Source organism: Dama dama, chromosome 22, assembly GCF_033118175.1.
Source record: "Dama dama isolate Ldn47 chromosome 22, ASM3311817v1, whole genome shotgun sequence".
Lineage (NCBI taxonomy): Eukaryota > Metazoa > Chordata > Mammalia > Artiodactyla > Cervidae > Dama > Dama dama.
This window is the reverse complement of record NC_083702.1, coordinates 19,600,575-19,624,112: the sequence shown is the minus strand read 5'-3', so window position 1 is coordinate 19,624,112 and position 23,538 is coordinate 19,600,575. Positions and strand designations below refer to the sequence as shown.

Genomic DNA, 23,538 nt, shown 5'->3' with positions numbered 1-23,538 from the left:
GAGGGAGGTGGGAGGGGGAATCGGGATTGGGAATACATGTAAATCCATGGCTGATTCATATCAATGTATGACAAAACCCACTGGAAAAAAATAATAATAATAATAAAAAAAAATTTAAAAAAAATAAATAAATAAAAATAAATGCCTTGACTAATAAAAAAAAAAAAAAAATAGCCAGGACATGGAAGCAACCTAGATGTCCATCAGCAGACAAATGGATAAGAAAGCAGTGGTACATATACACAATGGATTATTACTCTGCTTTGAGTGGCTATTTAATTTACAAAGTTCATAGCTAAAAGATGGAATGCATGGCTTGAAAATTAGTTTGTAAAAGAATACTAAGCCAGTTAGGGTCACAATTTGACTCAAACATCATTTGTAAGCTATCACATCAAGTTTATCCATACAAAATCTATTAATTGATTTATTTTATCTTCCAGATTTTTGTGGAAATTTAGCTTTCTTTATATAAAAAAAAAAAAGTAGCAGAAACCAAGAAAACAGAGCAGAATCTCAAGGTCTTGAAGGCATTATATATTCACAGGTATGTTTAGACCATATTCAGTATTTGAGACATTGTACTAGTCTCTGAGAATATAGAAGTGAGCTAGATAGTCTAGGAATCTTAGAAAACCTGAGGCAAAATGATTGTAAGACAAGAAAAAAATAAAACAAATACATAATCTCAAGTATGTATAAAAATATAATTATACAATATATAAAAATAGATACAAAACTGACTTTATCAAAATTTCACAAGAATACTACAAGATTTACAAAAAGTATTACAAGAATCACAAAGCCTTGTGTTCTGCAGTCCCTACCATGCCAAGCCAAGTCACTACAGTCGTGTCCGGCCCTTTGTGATCCCATCAGACTCCTCTGTCCATGGGATTCTCCAGGCAAGAATAATGGAGTGTGTTGCCATTTTCTTCTCCAGTTCTGCAGCCCATGGGGTCACAAAAGGTCAGAAATGGCTGGGTGACTGCACAAAAAGAGGAAACTGATAAGACAAACATCATATGATATCGCCTATACATGGAATCTAAAAAACGGTACAAATGAACTGATATACAAAACAGAAATAGAGTCAAAGATGTAGAAATCAAACTTATGGTTACCTAGTGGTAAAGGAGTGGAGAGGGATAAATTTGGAGATTGAGATTGAGGTATACACACAACTCTCTACAAAACGTAGAACGTACTATATCTGTTAAGAACGTACTATATTGCACAGGGAATGTCACCCTAAATTGTGTGAATTCGTATAGGGAAAATAGTCTATAAAAGAATGCACACATGTACCTGCATAGCTAATTCACTCTGCTGTATACCTGAAGTAGGCGGGAGGGGGGATCAGGATGGGGAACACATGTAAATCCATGGCTGATTCATGTCAATGTGTGGCAAAAACCACTACAATATTGTAAAGTAATTAGCCTCCAACTAATAAAAATAAATGGAAAAAAAAATTTTTTACAAAAGAAGAAATCAAGAAATATACAAGTGAGATGGGAGAAATGGAAGTATTGGATTGGCCAAAACGTTCATTCAGGTTTTTCCATGTTTAACATGTTACGGAAAAACTGGAACACACTTTTTGGCCAACCCAATAACAAGCAAGAATGCATTATAAATTGCTATTTCATCCTTTTTGGCACTCATGAGCACAGTGTAGCTAATGCTGTAAAAATTTAAAACATTTTATTTCTTAAAACTCAATAATATGTAAACAGTTCTGAAATTTGGGTATCACAGCCTTCATTAGTAGAAGTATTTAACTATTTGTGATGTAAGTGGGATAAAAACAAGATATTTTAAATCTGATAAAGTTAAATAAAAAATTGGTATATATATATTTATTTAGCACACTGTAATTAAAAACATGAACACTGAGAATAAGTGTAAAAAACACTTTTCCAGTGTTTCTCATTCTACTGTTTTAAAATATAAAATCTAAAAGTAATGTTAGTCTTGGTAATTTTTAAAAAATTTATTTGTCTGCACCACATGTTAGTCATGGCACATGGGATCTTCAATTTTCCTTGCAGCATGTGGAATCTTTGTTTTCTTTTTTTTGCCAACTTCTGTGATTTCTCTTTTTTTTTTTTTCTTTCTTTTCTCTGCTCTTTGTTGTAAAAAGTGTTTCATTTTGTTTTTCCTTTCCATTGGAGCGTAATCCCACATGTCGCAACTAAAGATTCCATGTTCTGTATAGCTGATTTACTTTGCTGTGCAGCATGCGGGAATCTTTAGTTGCCGCACATGGGACCTTCTAGTTGTGGCATGTGGGATCTAGTTCCTTGACCAGGGATCAAACCCAGCCCCCTTGCATTGGAAGCATGGAGTCTTAGCCACTGGACCACCAGGGAGTCCTAAGTCTTAGTGCTTTCGAAAATTTCCCTATATATTTATAACCGATACTAAGAGGATTTTGAATGTGTTAGCCAGTTATAAATTTCTCATTATCATTTTGCATGGTTTCGGCTATCGTAGTTATTTTTATGGTCCCATGTGTGCAAAGAACAGTGCTATCTGTCTAACAAAAGAGGAATTCATTCATATTTTGTTGTTCGGTCGCTAAGTCATGTCCAAAACTTTGCGACACCATGGACGGCAGCACGTCAGGCTTCTCTATCCATTCACAGTTATCAGGTTCAAATATAACTATCAACTCATATTATTTAACCCCTGGAGCAGGACATGGAAACCTACTCTAGCATTCTTGCCTGGAGAATCTCATGGACAGAAGAGCCTGGTGGGGTACTGTGCATAGGGTCACAAAGAGTCAGATACGACTGAAGCGACTTAGCGCATACATTATTTAACACTTAGAATTATGTTCTTCCAAATCCCTATATCATTCAAGAATAGCTTACTTCTTCACTGTTAACAAATACTATAAGTGAATTTTGATGATAAATTTTCGGCAGATCAGGCAATACAGCAGCAACTGTATATAGCAACTTGCAATGCATCTCTTGGAAATGGTGTGTGAAATTCCCTAAAAAGACCTTGAAGTACTTAAGGGTATGGAGACATTACTATTTGTCTTGCTGCAAATCCATTTTCTATTTGCGTATACCCTGGAACTACTAATTCTAACGTCATTCAGGTAGGCACATTCCCCAGTTCCTGTGATGACAAATCTGAAACCAAACACAAAAATATTAAAAAGCATAGGTTAGACATCTGCATTCCTTCCTCCTCATATTCTTCCACACCCCTACTCCAGGTATTTTTAATGTGAACCAGAAAAAAGTAAAAATCTGTCTTCATATGGCTTCTTAGTACATATACATCATTTCTATATTTAGTTCCTTTTATATTCTCAAACTCCCTACCTGAATATCAGAAGATTATCACTGCCCATCCCAAATCCAGTTATACTGTTGACTAGTTATTTAGTGCTTGCTGTTGTGGCCAAATGAACTGCTGCCATAGGTGGAGATAAAAGAAATTTTCATATATTGAAATGTAGGGAAGTCATTCTGGCTTATACATGAGTTAACTTTAATTTTAGGCCATCTGTAAAACCCTGTTTGTGGCCTATCAAACATGTATTGTACTTTTGCTTTAATGACTAAAGAAAAGGGCACATTGACCAGAAGTAAAAAATGTCCATGTTAAAAATAAAGGTTAAATGTCTGTCTTGTGGGGACACTAGTGCTGGTCCTCCTTCAATGATAAGACTCCCTTCCCAGGTGCCAAGGCTGTACTGACCTGCTCTGTATGTGCTGGTCTGTTCTTTCTTTCATTTGAAATCTTGAAGGAATGTGACCCTGACTTGTTTAATGTTCTCTCTCCTGACAAAATATAAAACTGGGCTAGAAACCCTGTTTCTCTGAAGCAGTTTCTCAGAGTGATCTGGGAGGCAGGCTTCCTTCTGGGCTAGTCCTCAGCTTGGCTGAAATAAAACTCTTTTCTATTCTTTTATTTTTGATCGTTTATTGATTATTTTCATTGGCCTTCACTGAAGATAATTTTCAGTGTTCTCCTGACCTGTTTCATACATGTGTGAAAATAAAAGTATGTACTTACTAGTAAATTCTTAAATGGACTTGGCTTTGATTGAGGGAAATGATTGCCCCTTTTTATTCTGTCTGCTCCAGTGTAATGGTTACAGTTAAGACCTCCCCCACTGAAGTGTTCACAACCCAAGATGTAAGTTTCTTCCAGAGATAAATTATCACAGGAAGGATTCCCTCTGGGTCTCTGACAACCTTCCTTTTAGGAATAAACACAGCAGCTGGCAGAGTGGACTGAGGGTCTATGGATACCCATTCTTCAGTGGCTTTCCAAGACTATAGGACCCCAGAGTACCTCAGCTGTTCTCTCTACATTCTAAATACGGATTTCAGCACGGTTTAAGTCAGTGAGTGAAAGCAGAACTATGTCTAATGTCATCATCATGCTAAAGATTTCAACTGAAAACACGCTATGTAAACTTTTCCCAAAGGCACTGCTAATAAACAGAAGAGCATACAAAGGATTTCTATTTATTACATCATAGTACAGGAAACCTTCCATGATATTACATTTACATTCCCATAAATACAACTCACACCCATAACTACATATTCATACAATAGAAGGCAGCCTAAAAACTTACGAGGCATTATATGTAGAGTTGTCTGTCCACTTCCAAGGATGATGTGATGATTCTCTGCTAAGGCCAATCCAATGGTCGGAAGAGTCTTTGTATCTTTTCAGAAAGTTCTATTATAAAACACAGAAAGCAAAAACACATGTCTCCTTCATTTTACCCTTGAGTCCTCCTCCCCCCAGCCTTCTCTCTTTGGATGACAGCCTGATATAACTGAGAAGCTTAGACACTGAAGGGAGAAGTCTAGTCCCCAGTTCTCAGCTTAAGTCACTCAAACATCTCTGATCCTAAATTACATTAAGTTGATCACACATCCCAATTTGACTGGGAAAGTCTCAGGTTATGCCTGTGGTGCCAACATAATATTGTCACTTCCAACATACCAACATAATATTGTCACTTTCACTCCCCAAATGTCCCAATTTGGATGATAAATTACATGATTACCAAACTTTGTTTTTACAACAGGAACAATATATCTAATTTGAAGGTTAACCATGAGGATTACATCAGAGAATGTGTCTAAACTGTCTCACACGGTTCCAGGCAGAGGACATACCCAAGAAATATCAGGCACTAATATGCACTCCAAGCCCCCAAGTCTGCCTGGAATGGGATTCTTCCTCTTTTTTCAGCTGTCACCGTGCAGCCTACATCCTTATCAGGGGCTAAGTATTTAACAAAGAACATGATCCAAAAATATTCCTTACCAGCTCCTCCTCGGTTTCAAACTGAACAAGAACAGCCCCCAGTGAAGTACAGAATGTCTGACTGAATGTCCAACTCTTTGAGTCTTCCGAAAAATAAAAACACTTACACCCAAATCCAATCCATCCTTTTGGGCAAGTGACATACAGAACATGTGAGTCTGGCTCTCTGCTTCTCACTAAAAGTTGGACAGAAACAGTGAAGCATATCAAATAAATTTTCTTATCCCTTTTATCTATTTTTCCACTTACCATCCTGAGGTCAGTCTTTTTTTACATATGTATATACACATGTGTGTACATGTATATGGAAGTACAGTATAACTCAATTCCAAAATGAGGGTTTTGAAAAAAAGCATGGCCAAAGAGCAACTACACTCTTGTACTTTTATGGCCTTGGCTAATAATCTTTTGCTTTTCTCAAAATGTGAACTGGGGCTACTTTCTACAGGTAGACAGATTCTTAGAAATGTTTCCCAAGCCCAAATTTGTCTGTTTTTCCAAATGAATAGTTTTCCTTTAAATGTATTTTGGCACCATCCACTACATAATTTTCTCTCATCTTATTTTACTTCCAGGAACATATTCTCAAGTGCAGTTCTAATGCCTCTTAGAATGTTATCAGCCTTAGTCATTTATAAAACACCAACTTTTACTCAATACTTGGAAATCACTTAACTGCTTGCCAAAACAACAAGTCTTTTGAGGTCGTTTTTGGTTTCTGGGAAAATGGAATATTGAGATCTGTGATCACTTGCTGAGTACAAACTAGTGGTAGTTGCTTTTCCCAAGTGATTTTATTATATTGAGGATTTGCCTCAGAATAGAATGTTCTATGAAAACTATTATGTTAATAAATATACACATTACATGATTCTCAATGTAGCAGTCAAAATATTATTCTACAATGAAATTCAGATCATGGCATTCCTCTCCTACAATTTCCCTCTTCTTGCTACCCCCCAATGAACTCAGATTAAAAGCCGAAGTCTTTACCTGACTCATTAGGCTGTGACCTCCCTGACCCCCAGCCCATTACTCTTCCTCATTCTCACCTTGCTTCAACTGTAGAAGCCTCCGTGCTGTTCCTCAAACCTACCCGGAGCTTCCTCCTTTCATTCTACTTGTTCCTGCCATCTGGAATGCATTCCCCACATGCCCAGTGGCTCCTTCATCTCCTTCAATAGTTTGCTGAACAGTCGTTTTCTCAAGGAGGCTTGCCCTGGACACTTACATTTATCTCAACCTGTTAACCTATACTATAACATCTGCATCTTCCTGCTATTAATAGAATAGGAGTGTTTTGTTCACTGATACACCTCAAGCATTTCACACACCCTGGCATATAATGGAGCTCAATAAATATTTATTTACAATGTGAATGTGCAAAGAGCATGGAGAACAGGTAACTCACCTGCCACCCAAACAGAAAATAACACCACATCTAGGGCTATAAGCACAAAGATAATCACGATGCAGCAGTAAAGCTTGGCAGGTGTAACAGGAGATATCATTGCTAGGCATTTCTTTCGGAAATCTTTACCTGTAAATGGAAATGTCATAATCTCAATCTCATGGAAGCATTAGAAAGAAAAACTTCAATGTATCACAGAATCCACATGTAAAATCAGCTGTACCTCACCTCCCCTATTGTCAAAATCCCTCACAAAAGGTCCACATCCAGGAGAGATGGCCATGGCTGAAAAGCGACCCAGAGATAAGGAAACAGTATTTTTCCCCTGGAGAGTCTTCCAGTTATTGTAAGAAGAGCTAATAAGAGAGTAAGAAACAGACAGACTAGAAACCAGGATGAAAACGCAACATACACACAATCCAAATTTACCTCCATAAATAACAAATTTGGTTAGAAGTTCTAAGAGGAGCATTAGAGAACTAATCAATATAATTCACCATATTAACAGAATAAGAGAAAAGAAATGTACAGAACAGAATTTTGGACTCTGTGGGAGAAGGTGAGGGTGGGATGTTTCGAGAGAACAGCATAGAAACATGTATATTATCTAGGGTGAACCAGATCACTAGCCCAGGCTGGAAGCATGAGACAAGTGCTCGGGCCTGGTGCACTGGGAAGACCCAGAGGAATCGGGTGGAGAGGGAGGTGGGAGGAGGGATCGGGATGGGGAATACATGTAAATCTATGGCTGATTCATGTCAATGTATGACAAAAACCACTACAGTATTGTAAAGTAATTAGCCTCCAACTAATAAAAATAAATGAAAAAAGAAAAGAAAGAAAGAAATGGATATGACCATGTCAATAAGTATGACATAAAATGTGGAAAAACGTAACAGTCATCCAAAATAACAAAGCCCAACAAATTATGAACTGAACTTTCACTTTTCATAGAAATAGTGCCGCTAATATGATACTTAATGGTGAAAAAGTGAAGGCCTTCCCCCAAAGATCAGGAACAAGGCAAGGATGTCTGCTCTCACCAATCCAATTGACCATTTTACTAGAGGTTCTATGAGTGCCAATAAGGCAAGAAAAGTAAATAAAGCAAAAGTAAAAAAGGCCAAAAGATTAGAAAGACGTGAAAGTGCTTCTAGAAGTCATATCCACTCTCCTCCCAGTAGAAATATCAATTTGAAAATGATCTGCACATTAAAATACCTTCCCCAGAGCCAAGGATTCCAGGCACACCCACCCCTGCCTCATCCCAGCTCCTTGCACTGCAGCCATCCCAGCAGACGATGCAGCCTCAGACAGGTTCCAGCCCGGGCTTCCTGTGAGCTCCTAGGAGCCAGGCTCCTGTCTCCCCGCTGCATCTGCCAATTCCAGCAGCTCCAGGTGGGGCTCCTGTGACACTTGGCTCCTGATGAAGTCCTGGGGTCCAGGCCCCCCAAACCCTGCCCTCAGGACTGGGCAGTCCAGCACAGAGACGCATTCCCCATGGGAAAAGGGGAGTAAAACAGCACCTGCCTTCACTACACATCCCAGATCTGCCTTTCCCATCAGTCTGACTCCTGTAGCCCTGTATGACTCCCCGCAAACTCAGCAACCAAGGCCCCCTCTCCCAGGTGCCTGCCAGCTCCAGTGAGCCAAGAGACTCCTGTGACACCAGGTTCCCCCAGGCTCCTGGGAACTAAGGCCTCCTTTCACTCCAGTGACTGCTGGCTCTAGCAGCCCTAGGCAGCTCCTGTGACTTCCCTGCTGGCTGCCACGAATCAAGAAACCAACATAACCAGTCATTAGGGAAAAATAATAAAATACAGTGAGCTGCCACAATATGTGCATCAGAGTGGCAAATAAAATAGCAAAACTAAGTGATAGGGAAAAAAAGATACAAATGGAATTCTCATGAACTGTCGGAAATATAACTGTATAGCCACTTTGCAACACAGCTTGGCAGTTAGGTGTGGTGAACATATCCTTACCATACGCCCTAGCAATGCAAGAATCCCTTGGGGTCTATATTAGAGGAATGAAAACTTCCATTTACACAAAAATCTAGACTTGAATATTTATGTTAACTTTATTCATTATTGGGCTTCCCTCGTGACTCAGCTGGTAAAGAATCCACCTGTAAATGCGGGAGACCTGGGTTCGATCCCTGGGTTGGGAAGATCCCCTGGAGAAGGGAAAGGCTACCCACTCCAGTATTCTGGCCTGCAGAATTCCATGGACTGTATAGACCATGGGGTCACAAAAGAGTCTGACACGACTGAGTGACTTTCACTTTACCTTTTTATTCATCATCACCAAAATTGGCAACAATTCAAATATCCTTCAGCTGATAGAAAGATAAACAAACACCACTTGGTACTAGGAGAAAAGAAAAACTTGACTTCATATTCACAATTGCTCATTTCTTATTTTTCTATGGCTTGTTAAATTTTAGTGAGGCTCGCTCTCCCCCCAAAACCCCCAAAGTCTGGTTTGCCTGAAAATGTAAACAAGCTCTAAAAAGAGAAGTGAGATGCATCATAGCTCATGTGTGATCATGAGTTCATGTCCCTGGCACACAAGTGGCAGCTGCTAACTTCAGGATATCACCTACTCTTTACACTTCATGCTCTCTTCCCCAAAAAGGGTCCAACCCACTTCTTGATCTATAAAATAAGAACCTTTTTCAGAGCACCTTTCCTATTGCAGGAGTCCTTGTAAATAATATCTCTCCTTCTTAACACTACGCTATCGATAACACAGTACAATATGAATGAATTTCAAATGCACAATGCTTAGTGAAAAAAGTCAGACTCCATCGACATTCTTCTAAAGCAAGAGTATAAGAAAAGATAACAGATCAGTTTTTATCAAAGGATGGACAGAGAGGAAAGCAATGTTTACAAAGGTGTGGGTGTGGGCAGAACTGTTCTTTATAATTATTGTGATGTGGCTACACAACTATATGTGTTTGTCAAAACTAGAAGTGTACACCAAAAGAATGACTTTTATTTTTTTAAGTTTATTTTTAATTGAAGGATAGTTGTTTTATAGTGTCGTGCTGGTTTCTGCTACACAACAGCATGAATCAGCTATAAGTATACATATATCCCCTCCCTCTTGAGCCTCCTCCCACCCTCCCATCCCACCCCTCTAGATCATCACAGAGTCCTGACTGAAGTAAGCTCCCTGAGCTTCCCACTAGCTATCCATTTTGTAGATGGTAGTGTATATATGTCCATGCTACTCTCTCGGTTTGTCCTACTCACCTTCCCCTGCTATGTCCATAAGTCCATTCTCTATGTCTGCATCTCCATTCCTGCCCTGCAAATACGTTCATTTTTCTAGATTCCGTATATATGCATTAATATATGATGCTTGCTTTTTTATTTACTTAAATCAATTGGAGCATAATTACTTTACAATACTGTTATGGCCTCTGCCATACATCAACATGAATTGGCCATAGGCAAACATGCCCCTTCCCTCCTAAGCTTCCCCCTCCCTCCCCACTCCATCCCTCAAGGTTACCACTGAGCACCAGCTCTTGGTTTCCTGTATCATATGTCAAACTCCCACTAGCTATCTATTTTACATATGCTAATATATATTTTTCAATGCTATTCTATCAAATCATCACACCCTCTCCTTCTCCTACTGTGTCCAAAAGTCTGTTCTTTATGTCAGTGTCTCCTTTGCTGCCCTGCACATAGGCTCATCAGTACTATCTTTCTAGATTTCATACATATGCATTAATATACTATATTAATCTTTCTCTTTCTGACTTAGTTCACTCTGTGTAACAGGCTCTAGAGGTTCATCCACTTCACTTCTACTTACTCAGATTCATTCCTTTTCATGACTGAGTAATATTTCACTGTATATATGTACTGCAACTTCTTTATCCATTCATCTGTCAATGAACATCTAGGTTGCTTCCATATCCTGGCTAATCTAAATAATGCTGGAGTGAACATTGGGGTGCATGTGTCTTTTTGTGATTTTCTCAGGGTATATGCCCAGTAGTGGGATTGCTGGGTGGAATCTTATCTTCTGAATGTCAACTAAAGATCAACATTCATAAATTAGCTACAGAAAAATATGACTTTTTGAAATACCAAATAAAATGAATATTTTTGAAAAAGAAAGAATGGATTTTACTGAATGTCACTTATATTTTTTAAAAATTTCTGCTGACTTTCTTTAACCACTACATTTCTCTCACTTCACGTGCATCTTTCACAATGATGGCGGTGGCGGGGGGGTGGGGGGCGCTCAGTTTAAATGCTAGACAGGGGAAAGAATACAGGATTGGCTTATTTAAATGCTATACAATGACATTTGGATTTGGACTCCATATAAAAATCTCAACCTTCAAGCTTTCTGGCTGTACCTTAAAGCACAACCCTCTTAGAAACTCAATATGTTATGACTTCCATAATTTTTTTCATTGTTAAAAAAGTGAGATGAAAATCTCCCCTTATATCTCTCCACTGAATCTTCTATTTGCCCCCTTTGGATCTTCTAAAAGTCCCCTCTTTTTCTTCTCCTTTATTTCCTTACTTCTTGCTCCCAACATCCTCCCTTGCTTCATGTTCCACTTTTCTTTCTTACATATTTACTTCTCTTCTACTTCTTTTGGTAGGGGAATAAAATTTCCCACCTCAGGAATGTTTCCTTGGGATGTAGATTATTTTGAGCTGAAAACCATCAAAGCCCATAAAAAACTCAAGAAGAAACTTTGGTCCTCCCCCTAACTGCCTAAAAGAATTTAGGTAGCATCTGTCCCCAGAATACAGCTGCCACCAGAAATATCTGCAAAGAATAGGGGCGGAGTTTGTGAGGGACATTGAGCAGGGCCTGGAGATCAGAGTTCACTGTGTCCCTAAAGATCATTATCTCTGCACAGCACTGCAAACCTTTACTCACCAAACATTTGGTTTTCCATTTCTATCTCAGTTACCTCCCGTCCCTTTGAAGTCCCAAACTACTACCCCTAACATCTTTCGTATTTAGCTGGAGATGGCATTTAAGGTGAAGTTTCTAGCCATTTTGGCCAGTTACTCAGTTTGCCTGGGTCTGTCCCACGTAAACATGTTATTCAACTTTTTGATTTTCCCTTGCTACCTGTCTCATGTTAATTTAATTAAGAAGAGCAGAGGAAATTTCCTTCCTCCATGACACTCTCCTAAGGTGCATTCTCTTTCTGTCTCCCTCTAAATTCGTATGCCTCTTATATTATACTCAACACAAAAACCTGCAAATCTCTAGCTTGAAAAGTGATAATAGGAATTATCTTACAGAAGAACAGAGAAATGAACCATATTACTGGTCTACTGGTTTTAACTTTTAGTTTCATGTCCTAGAAAACTTAGTTAACTTACAGGGACAGTTTAAGTTTTCAAAAAAATAGATTTCACCTTTGCACTGCTCAAGTAGTTTCACCTACGTGGCTTGCCATTAACATTTGGCAAGAACTTTTGTTTTCATTAAGCATGAATCCTGTGTTTCAGGAACTTGAATATCCCATTGTCCCAGATAAAAGGTAAAGTTCAGGGAGAGGGGAGAATGGAAGAAGAAAGAAGGAAATGCATATTTTTAGCAGAAAATAGAAGTTCAGTAAAAGCTATAAAAAGTACTCTTTCTCCTGGACTGAAGAACAAACATGCATAAGCTATGTTCTTTCTCTTTATCATCAAATTTACTATAAACTAAAAATGCTAAAGAATTTGCTGGTGGATAGGTTTAGGTCCAATTCCTACTTTCAAACTCTACATCTGCTTTTAAGCTACCAAAGATTGAAATTTTTAAAAATAGAAATAAATAAATTACAAAGGATCTATACACCAGCAGTCCCAGTTTTTGCAGGTAACTTTTTAAAAATCAATAATTATTCATGATTTTATCTAACAAAGTCTCTTTAAAGAACAATAAGAAATTAATTCTCAGCTCCTAAGTTGTACTAGCAGTAAAGAACCTGCCTGCCAATGCAGGAGACATTAGATACATGGGTTTGATCCCTGAGTCCAGAAGATCCCCTGGAGGAGGACATGGCAACCCACTCTAGTATTCTTGCCTTTAGAATCCCATGAACAGAAGAGCCTGGTGTCCTCCTCCAGGGGATTTTCCAGGCAAGAATACTGGAGTGGGTTGCCATTTCCTTCTCCAGGGAATCTTCCCAACCCAGGGATCAAACTTAGGTTTTCCACATTGCAGGCAGACTCTATACTATCTGAGCCACCAGGAAATCCCTTAATTTAACTAAAATGGTTATGTTTAAGAGATGCTCATGTCATTTTTATGATCACTTCTGAAAATTTCTGGTAAGACACATTATGTAAACTACTTTGGTAATGTATTCTAAATAGGATGATATAAAGCTTAGCTGAAGATGTGCTATAATCAAAAGTCCAAAGAATGAAAAAAGAGAGAGAACACAGAAGTACACCGGAGCCCACGAGACAGAGAGAGACATAAAGCAAGAGAGAGACAGTGCATGTTTACTCAGTCACTTCAGTTGTGCCCGACTCTTTGTGACCCCATGGTCTATAGACCACCAGTCTCCACTGTCCATGGGATTCTCCAGGCAAGAATATTGGGGTGGGATGCCATGCCCTCCTCCAGGGGATCTTCCCACCCAGTGATCAAACCTGCATCTCCTGAATTGCAGGCAGATTCTTTACCCACTGAACAACTTGGGAATGCTGGAGAAAGCCAGAGGGAGAGACAAAGGGAAAGTCCTTTGAACACATAAATGAGCCTCAACAGATTTCATCTGAAACACTTAATGATATCATTGAAAATCACATTTACCCTTAATTCCAAAAGAAAAATTTTCAGGACAGTTTTGTGCCCAAGGGTAAGAAAATATACTTTTATACTTGTTTAGATTTTTTCTGAACACAAAATTGTGACTTTACTCATATTTCTTCCAGAAAATGTGACAACTCATTCAAAGCCCAGATCAAAAGTCACTTCACAAGTAAAGCCATCACCAATTCCCTAGGTTTCATTAAATACCTCGTAGTACAAATCACATCAAATTGTAGTAACTCATTTGTCTGTCTCTGAGATGATGAAGCCCTAAAGGCAGGGTCTAAATACAATCTGTCTTTGTAGCTCTGTGTCTAAAAAATAACAGATTCCAAATATATTATTATTAGTTTCAAACAGACTACAGCATAGGTGTCATGGTTAATTTTTTTTAACATATACATGTGTTTATTCTTTTTCAAATTCTTTTCCCACTTAGGTTGTTACATAATATTGAGCAGAGTTCCCTGTGCTATATAGGAGGTATGGGTAACTTTTATTAGTATATGTATTACAAAATTGTTGGTGTCTGTTTGCCATCACCTCTGGAATATGATCATCTATTATTTAACAATACAATGTGAGTTGCCAGAATGCAAGTAGCCAGCAACCTGGAGAAAATACAAAGACTAATTAAAAACAAAACCCAAAGACCATTTTTCTCTTAACCTCCTATAACATAATTCACTGTGCAGTAATATTTAAGTAACATATCCAGAAGCAGAATAACTAATATAACAATTACACACTTTCCCTCTCACCCACCTCTAGAACCTCAAAACATCTCTCCTTCTATGGAGGTTAACTGTGAAGTACTGATACTTCTGAAGCACAATTTCTCCTCTGCTGTCAGTGCTCAGTAGTATAAGAACTCCCTTCCCCAACTCCTGTTTTTTCAAAGTGTATCAATTTTACCTTACCAGATCTCAGCGCCTTCCTGTCCTCTCTACAGGTAGGGCCTGTCTCTAAGATTTTTAAAGATGCCTCTGTCATTTTGGTTTTTCTCAGCAGTTTCACAGCAGGAAATGTGAATTGAAAGGAAATTCTGTTAACATTTGAGTTAAACCAGTCTTCCACCCTCCCAGTTCAGACTCCACCTCTCATTGCAAAAGAGCATGCTAATGAAAGTAAGAGTGAAAAGGCTGGCTTAAAACTCAACATTCAAAAAACTAAGATTATGGTGTCCAGTCACATTACTTCATGGCAAATAGATGGGGAAACAATGAAACAGTGGCAGACTTTATTTTCTTGGGCTCCAAAATCATTGCAGATAGTGACTGCAGCCATGAAATTCAAAGACACTTGCTCCTTGGAAGAAAAGCTATGACCAACCTAGACAGCATATTAAAAAGCAGAGACATTACTTTGCCAACAAAGGTCCATTTGGTCAAAGCTGTGGTTTTTCCAGTAGTCATATATGGATGTGAGAGTTGGACTATAAAGAAAGCTAAGTGCCAAAGAATTGATGCTTTTGAACTGCGGTGTTCAATAAGACTCTTGAGAGTACCTTGGAGGGCAAGGAGATCAAACCAGTCAATACTAAAGGAAATCAGTCCTGAAGATTCATTGACTGTTGCTGAAGCTACAATACTGTGGCCACCTGATGTGAAAAACTTAAACTCATTGGAAAGGACCCTGATGATGGGTCTTTTCAGAAGGCAAAAGGAGAAAGGGGTGCCAGAGGATAAGATGGTCAGATAGTATCACTGACTCAATGAACATGACTCTGAGCAAACTCTGGAAGATAATGGAGGACAGAGGAGCCTGGTGTGCTATAGTCCTCGAGGTTACAAGGAGTTGGACATGACTTAGCCACTGAACAACATTGTGTCACTATGTCACTGGGTGCAGACCTTCCAAAAATATACATGTTGTTGTTCAGTCACTCAGTCATGCCAACTCTTTGCGACCTCATGGACTGCAACACGCCAGGCTTCCCTGTCCTTCACCATCTCCTGGAGCTTGCTCAAACTCATGTCTATTGAGTCAGTGATGCCATCCAACCATCTCATCCTCTGTCATCCCCTTCTCCTCCTGCCTTCAATCTTTCCCAGCATCAAGGTCTTTTCCAAAGATTCAACTCTTCACATCAGGTGGCCACGTTTAGAGTCATCTCTTGTGCTGTTGGAAATGAACATGAGGCAGGAGCTAAATGGACTCAGGGCTCTACAGCTGGACTTTGTCCCCTGTGGACAGATACCCCAAGACAAAGTGGAGGAGGAGCTAAGCCCTGCCCGGATATGAGATAGTACTTTTCTCACTCTCAAGGTCCAGAGGAACTTTCCAAGAATACACCCATAGCAAGTCTCTTTGTAGATCAAAATGGGAGTAATGTCAACCTGCCTACAGGCCTCTTCACTAGAACCCAACTTGGCTAATGTGGGTACACACATGGGCGGACACTGATATATACCAAACATGGACTCAGAATCGGCCAAAGCAAGATGTTTGGCCAAAGGCAACCCAGAAGAAAATCTCATAAAAGTGATTCAAAGTACCACAAGGACCCGACGCTCTGTGCTTGCCAGTGTGTGCCTATTCACATGTACTCTCTTCCCTCCTAATAAATGTTTCACTTGTTTCACTAGTTTTGGTTTCTCTGTGGAAATTCATTTTCTGGAAATGAATCCTAATGGCCAAGATTCAGCACTCGGCCTGACTTCAATCTCTGGCCAGAAACCAAAGTCCTGTTTCAAGTCCCTGCAGGTTGGGGCCACCCAAGCTCAGACATGTCTTCACAAAAACCATTGTCTTTTTCTGTTCATGGAAAAAAAAAAAAAAAAAAACAAGGAGATCTTAGAGGTAGCACAGTCTCAAGATAAAATAAACCTATGTCCCTGAATTTCCACATGGAAGAAAACTGTGTTCTAACTAGAAACACCTATATTTCACAGCTACATGAGTGATAAGTAAATATATACTGTGCTATCAACAAAATTTAGGTTATATATTGTAGCAGCTGTGTAACGTATCTAGTCAGAGTGGCAGCCTCATTTTTTCCATGTTTTTTGCATTACTAATCACTTATTATCCAGTCACCAAATATCTGCAGATTGTTCACTACTATGGTAGGTGCTGGGAAACAAAAGCTCTGCAAATTCTGATGAAGAGGACGAAGCAGGCATCTGGGTCTTGTGTGGGAGAGGTCTGGATGGATTTCCCAGAATGGCTGAGGAAGGTTAGTGTCTTCTCTGGTGTCTAGTCAAGAGAGGGACATTTTAAAAAATTACAGTTTATAGTACCACCGAAAACCTGACAGAGCTAAGAGCAACGACAAAGTGAAATTATAATAAAGTGATCATTATAATGGAGTGCTCAGCATACGAAAATGGAGCTGGAAGGCGAGGGTCCGATTTCAGAATTCAAGAACTAGAACTTCTTTGTAAATTTGTATTGTACCACACAAAAGGACAGAGCAACACCTGCCGATTCCTGTGGCCTCAAGTTATCCCGAGAAATCTTGTTGTCTCCCTCAAGATCTCCCTCCCTCCCTTTCTGGTGTTTGTGCAACTAGTCCTTGCTTAACACACTTCACTTCTCATCAACTGAAGTTTTAATGCTTGAGAAACAAGATTTGTAACGAACCCATGGCTTCTCGCATTTAAAAGATTAAATAAATAAACTTCCTCCTTTTCCTTTAGTGTGTCAGTCACAACTCAGAGCTTCCTGCCTCTGTGTCTCCAAGCTGGGGCTCTAACAATCCAGCCAAAACTGCGTCTTCTTCTCAACCAGGTCTTTGTTTCTGAAATTTCAGTTAATAGAAGCAATATATTATGAAAACGGTGACACATTTAACCTGCATGACACCAGGAAGGGAACTTTTTTCTTTTTTTTAACACCCTTATTCTGCCAGAGGGAGCTTAAGGCTATTCAGACAAAGCTGAAAGACAAGTCTCCCCAAGAACACTGGGACTTTTGTGTTTCTGGAAAGGAGGGGAATTCAGGCCAGTTCCAAACGCATCTCAACTTTTCAATTAAGATATAGTCCTGGGAGCGAGGCAGAGGGAGACATAAAAAGGGGAAAGACCCTGAATCAGGTCACTAAGAACGCCTGCTGCCTTCTTTCAGCCTTTCAAAGCCCTTAATCCCTAGACCACAGAGCTTACCCTAAGGAATCTCCCAGTCACCCACTAAAATTTTGCAAACTCCTATGAAGAGGGCGGCTTAGGCGCACAGCCATCTGGGGAGAAATCAAGTCAATTTTTTTTCAAATCACCCAACCAGGCCAGATGTTCACCCCTTACTGCAACAGCCCTGGAGAGTTTGCAACCTGCTTGAGACCAAGAAGGCAGCTTCTTCTTTCTCTTCTCCTCTCGGTAGCGGTTCCTCTTTCACTATGACTTTGCTCTGGAGCAGAGGTGGCCAAACAGGGGGATGTGGTGTCTAAGGGCTGCGACTGCCTCCCTCTCCCGGCTCCTCCAGCTTCCCTGTGGGGCTACCACATCCCTCTCCATCCGCGGCTGTCTCCCACATCCAGGTCTCAACCGTCTGCTACGGTCTAAGCGAGACCCCGGATGCAGGGTTTGGAAAATTAGGCCCACAGAGCAGATGGTACTAGATAACCCTCCCTCCCCACCACCCTCCACCTTCCGCACTCACCCTATTGTTACGCCCCACTTGCTGAGTTTCGTTTCTCAGGATGTTGAGGCAGAAAAGGAAGTCAGAACGCTTGTAAACAGGATGCCTGCCGTTGAAGGGCCTTTGGGTCCTTTCCAACCTGCCAAACGCCTGATGGGGACCTGGTGGACTAACAGTGGATCTAAGAGGACAGCCCTCTGCTCAGGCTGTCTGCCACGCTGGGTCCCTTCCTAGCAGAATAGGAGAAAGTCTGTATAAATCTCCATAGCCTGAGAGTCTCCCTGGCCTAGCAGAGATGGGGATAAGGTGCTGTCTCTTTGAGGTTCAACCTGTGGTAACCAAGACCTCTGAGAATAGAAACGCCCACCCACACACACAAACCTACTCTAAAAGGCCTGGTTTGTGGCTTGTTAGCACCACTGTTCTCAGGAAATCATACACAGATCAAAACATCAGGCTGTTATGTTCTGAGGCTACAAAATGAGGAAAGGTTATAAAGGCCAAAAACTGCAAGGTTATATAAATTGTCAGAAATTAGGATTAGAGTTGGGAAGAAATAAGCATGCTTGTTTAAACAGGAGCTGTTTGGGGTTCAAAATGGTTACACTGTTGCAGGTGTAGGAGGGAGGCACTCTGAAACTATGTTTGCACCTGGCACTGCCTGCAGATACTGTTTTGAAAATGTCTGGTGATGGTCTTGAGTTTGATATAATTCAGAAAGTTTAAGTACTCAGTGATGCATATGCAAGTTCTCAGATGCAAGAAGGCATCTGAAACTACCTCCACCTAAGGCCATATGGCTCCATTTTGTATGTGTGAACCAGAGTTACTCCATTTTTATGTTTGAAAGATCTTAAATACATCATCAGGCTTCCTTGGTGGCTCTGTGATGAATAACCTACCTGACAATCCAGGAGAGGCAGGTTCAATCCCCAGTCCAGGAAGATGCCTTGGTGAAGAAAATGGCAGCCCAGCCCAGTATTCTTGCTGGGGAAATCCCATGGACAGAGGAGCCTGGTGGGCTACAGCCCATGGGGTCGCAAAAGAGTTGGATAGGAGTTAGTGACTAAACAGCAACAGCAAATATATCATCACCTGTCTACATTACCCTTTTTTGGACTTGCATGAGGAGATAAGATTTCACCCCTGAGGATCTGCTACAGTGAGATTGGTCCAGTTGGAACAGAGTTTACAAACATTCTTAAAACAAGACAGTGATGGCAGAAATCCATCTTTGATGAACAACTTTTTTTTTTCCTGGTGAATTATTTTGATCCTTGAAATGATTTAGAAGTTTCACCAAGTGATGACAATAAAAAGCAGATGACTCTTTAGAAGACAGTTTGTCAGTTTCTTATGAAATTAATATACTTGCCAGATGATCCAACAGTCTCACTTTTTGGCATTTACAGAAATGAGTTGAAAACTGATGTTTATGCACACTTACACAGGTGTGTTTATAGCAGCTGTATTTATGATTGCCAAAACTTGGAAGCAACCAAGATGCCTGTTAATATATAAATGGCTAAACGCACTGTAGACACTCCCAACAATGGCATAATGTTCAGGAACTTTAAGAAAAGTTCTCAAGTGAAGAAAAAACATAAAAAGAATATTTTATACAGGTTATTAATTGAAAGAAGGCAATATGAAAAAGCTACATACTGTAAAATTTCAACAATTTGACATTCAGGTAAAGGCAGAACTATGGAGATGTTGAAGAGATATGTCTGAAGGGCCAAGGTGGAGAAATTGGGAGGAATGAATAGGAGGAGGCCAGGGAATTTTTAAGGCAATGAAACTATACTCTGTAGTTCTGTAATGATGGATTTAAAACCACTAGGTGGTGTTTGGGGACATTCTCAAGAGCTCTGGTTCTTTATGTCTCAGCACAGAAAGAATCCAGTGAGAGGCAAAGTGATAGATAAGAATTGATTCATTAGAATACATGTAAATCCATGGCTGATTCATGTCAATGTATGACAAAAACCACTACAATATTGTAAAGTAATTAGCCTCCAGCTAATAAAAATATATGAAAAAAAAAAGAATTGATTTATTAGAATAGGAGATTTGTGACGCTAACAAGTGGGTGGATGAGAGGGTGCTGTGCCTGAGAACTTAGTGGGCTATAGTTTTATATTAAAGGAAACTGGAAAAATAGGGAGGGGGAAAATACCACTTTTTTCCTCATTCTTGAGTAGATGTCAAGCTTCCATCATCAGCTCTGCCTTCACATCAGGCTGGAGAGTTTTCTTGTCTCTGCGTGGTTAAGCCAGGACAGTCATGGCACTATGGAAAAATTGTTTCAAGTTTCAGTACTGAGGGTCTTTCACTTTCAATGTCACCTTTCTATTTTATTGTTATTTTATATGTGCAGAGAGCTTGTCCTAGGGGTCATTAACTTATTGAGCTCACTAGGTAGAATGTGGGCCTCTTGCCATCATTGTTTCATTGTTTTGAGAGATATTTCATGCTTCTGTTTTGCAAGGTTTTGCTGTTAAACAATCCTGCTTGGTTTTGTAGTTAAGCAAACCTGCTTTCATAAACAATCATTAACTTACAGGGGTTGCCCATTCTCATACTTTTTTACTTACAATCCCCAGTGGGATTAACCATTTAATTACCTACTTTGTCCCTTTATCCCTTTCAAATTCATGTCATTATGAAAGTGAAAGTGTTAGTTGCTCAGTCGAGTCCGACTTTTTGCGACCCCGTGGACAGTAGGCCACCAGGCTTCTCTGTCCAAGGAATTCTCCTGGCAAGAATACTGGAGAGGATAGCCATTCCCTTCTCTAGAGGATCTTCCTGACCCAGAATTGAACCCCAGCCTCCTGCCTTGCAGGTGGATTCTTTACTATCTGAGCCAACAGGAAAGCCCAGGCTTGCCATAGCATATGGAACATAAAGAGTAAACCCTAATGTGGTCTATGGACTTCAGTTCATAATATTGTAGAAAAATTTGCTCATAAGCTGTAGCCAATAAAACAAACAATATAATGTGTTTAAAACAAGGGAAGCTGTGTATGAGAAAGAAATGCCTGTGGGGACTCTCTGCATTTTTGCTTTTTTCCAAAACTAAAACTTTTTTTTTTTTTTCATAAACCTAAAATGGAGTCTCTTAATTAAAAGAGCAGTCAGCATTATCACTGTTTTTAGCTCAGTGGCCTAGGAACCTGCTCTCATCCTTAAACTAGAACTGGAAGTCAAAGATGTGACATATTCGGAGTTCTAGTGTGTTCTGTGTGACATGAGTTAAGGGCCAAGATTATTTGCTGTCAGAATCCTTTAAACTTAAAGTGTAAGTCTGAAAAAGGCACCTAGAAACCACTGGAGAGAATGCTGAACAAATTAAACACTAAACCATCAAGAGAAAAAGAGAGGCTGAAGTCTGTAATTTTGCTTTGCTATGACCACAGTAACCTTTGAAACAAAATTTTTAACCATCTATCTACCTTTGCTGAAGGGTAAATATAATTGGGACTTCCCTGGTAGTTTAGTGGTTAAGAATTCAGCTACCAATGCAGAGAAAGCAGGTTCAGTCCCTGGTCAGGGAACTAAGATCCCACATGCTGTGGGGAAACTAAACCCTCAGGCTGCAACTAAGAGAGTAGCCATGCCACAAAAAAAGACCCTGCATGCCGCAACTGAGACCCACTTAGCAACTAAACTACCACCATCATAGAGCTTCTCCATCTTCAGCTGCAAATAATATATTTAATCTGATGGTAATATCCATCTGTAGAGTTTGGCTTCCCAGGTGGTGCTTTGGTGAAGAATCCACCTGCCACTGCAGGAATTGTAGGTTCAATCCCTGGGTGGGGACGGTCTCCTGGAGAAGGTATCTCTTGACTTAGGCAAACACCTGTCTAGAGCTTAAACAAGGGGCTTCCCTAGTAGCTCAGCTGGTGAAGACTTTGCCTGCAATGCGTGAGACCCCAGTTCAATTTCTGGATCAGGAAGATTCCCTCGAGAAGTGACAGGCTACCCACTCCATTATCCATGGGCTTCCTTGGTGACTCAGACAGTAAAGAATCCTTGTTCAATGCAGGAGACCTGGGTTAGATCCCTGGGTTGGGGAGATCCCTGAAGGAGGGCATGGCAACCCTCTCCAGTGTTCTTGCCTGGAGAATCCTCATGGACAGAAGAGCCTGGCAGTCTGCGGTCCAAAGCGTCACAAAAGAGTCAGACATGACTGAACGACTAAGCACAAAGTGTACACAAAGTTAGGGAAATATCAAGGCTGTCCAGATCACCGTATACATATATATCAATCTTGTTCAGAGGTACCCTGGCACAATAAGCAACACAGTAAAGATTGGTTTCATCCACTCTAATTTAGACAGACTACCTACCCAGGAGCAGAGCTACTGTTTGCAGTACAATGGCCAGTCTTGATAAAAATTTATTTTATCTTTTTTCCCCTCTGTATAACTTGGTTTTATAGGTATTACAGGAGCAAAATGTGGTGCGGTAGGTTGCAAAAGGAGCCCGGGTTTTGAAGATAGGAAACAGATGGTCAGTCTTGCTCCTTACTCATCCATAAATTCAAAAAAAAAAAAAACCCAATGCCTGGATAAGGCAGATATTAATGTATCAAATGAAATAATGTGGATTGAAGCATTTACCAATAACATGAGCTTTCTGGTTTCAATATACAGAAGGTTTAAGGATATGAAAGAGAAAGGCCAGCAGCGCCCCCTGGTAGGAACTGTTATTAAATGAACTCAGAGTTTTTAAACAACAAAAAGCAACCCCAAAACAAAAACCAACCAACCAACCAGACAACAACAACAACAACAACAAAAACCCATAAAGCAAAAAACACTTGGGTTTTAGGAGCAGCGACGCAAGTTTCACTGTAGCAATCAATACTCCATTTCTTTATATGCGTGCATGTGTGGGTGCTCAGTCGTGTCCTGCTCTTTGTGACCCCATTGACTGTAGCCTGCCCATCTCTGCTGTCCATGGGGATTCTCCAGGCAAGAAGAATGGAGCGGGTTGCCATGCCCTTCTCCAGACAAACCAAGGATCCAACCCACATCTCTTATGTCTCCTGTATTGGCAGGCAGATTCTTTACAATTGGCACCACCTGGGAAGCCCTAGACATAGGTTTATTCCATATCTTGGCAACTGTATAAGTAATGCTGCTACAAACATTGAGGGGCATGTATCTTTTCAAATTAGTGTTTTCATTTTTTTCATGACATACACCCAGGAGTGGAATTGCTGGGTCATATGGTAGTTCTCGTATACATATGCTAACAATATTAATCTTCCAAGTCACAAACATGGGATGTCTCTTCGTTTAGTTATGTCTTCTTTAATTTCTTTCAGCAACATTCTACAGTTTTTAGTACAAGTTTTAATTAGTTTTTTTCCGAAGTATTTTATTCTTTTTGATACTGTTGCCAATGAATTT

General features: G+C 40.0%; 1 protein-coding gene across 3 annotated transcripts; it reads right to left on the bottom strand.

Annotated features, from left to right (window-relative positions):
- Positions 1–688: 688 nt before the first annotated feature.
- LOC133043730 (C-type lectin domain family 2 member D11-like) lies at positions 689–18,346 on the bottom strand. Of its 3 annotated transcripts, XM_061124905.1 has the most exons (7): positions 14,458–14,577; positions 6,959–7,086; positions 6,731–6,859; positions 5,320–5,495; positions 4,616–4,722; positions 3,049–3,152; positions 689–988 (listed from the first exon to the last, which is right to left on the bottom strand). In XM_061124905.1, the coding sequence occupies exons 2-7, from the start codon at positions 7,011–7,013 to the stop codon at positions 876–878; spliced, it is 684 nt and encodes a 227-aa protein (XP_060980888.1). In that variant the 5' UTR covers positions 7,014–7,086; positions 14,458–14,577; the 3' UTR covers positions 689–875. The 3 variants fall into 3 exon arrangements, with proteins under 3 accessions (XP_060980888.1, XP_060980890.1, XP_060980887.1); XM_061124907.1 differs by lacking the exons at positions 6,959–7,086; positions 14,458–14,577 and adding an exon at positions 18,137–18,346; XM_061124904.1 differs by lacking the exon at positions 6,959–7,086 and having other exon boundaries at positions 14,458–14,619.
- Positions 18,347–23,538: the final 5,192 nt, after the last annotated feature.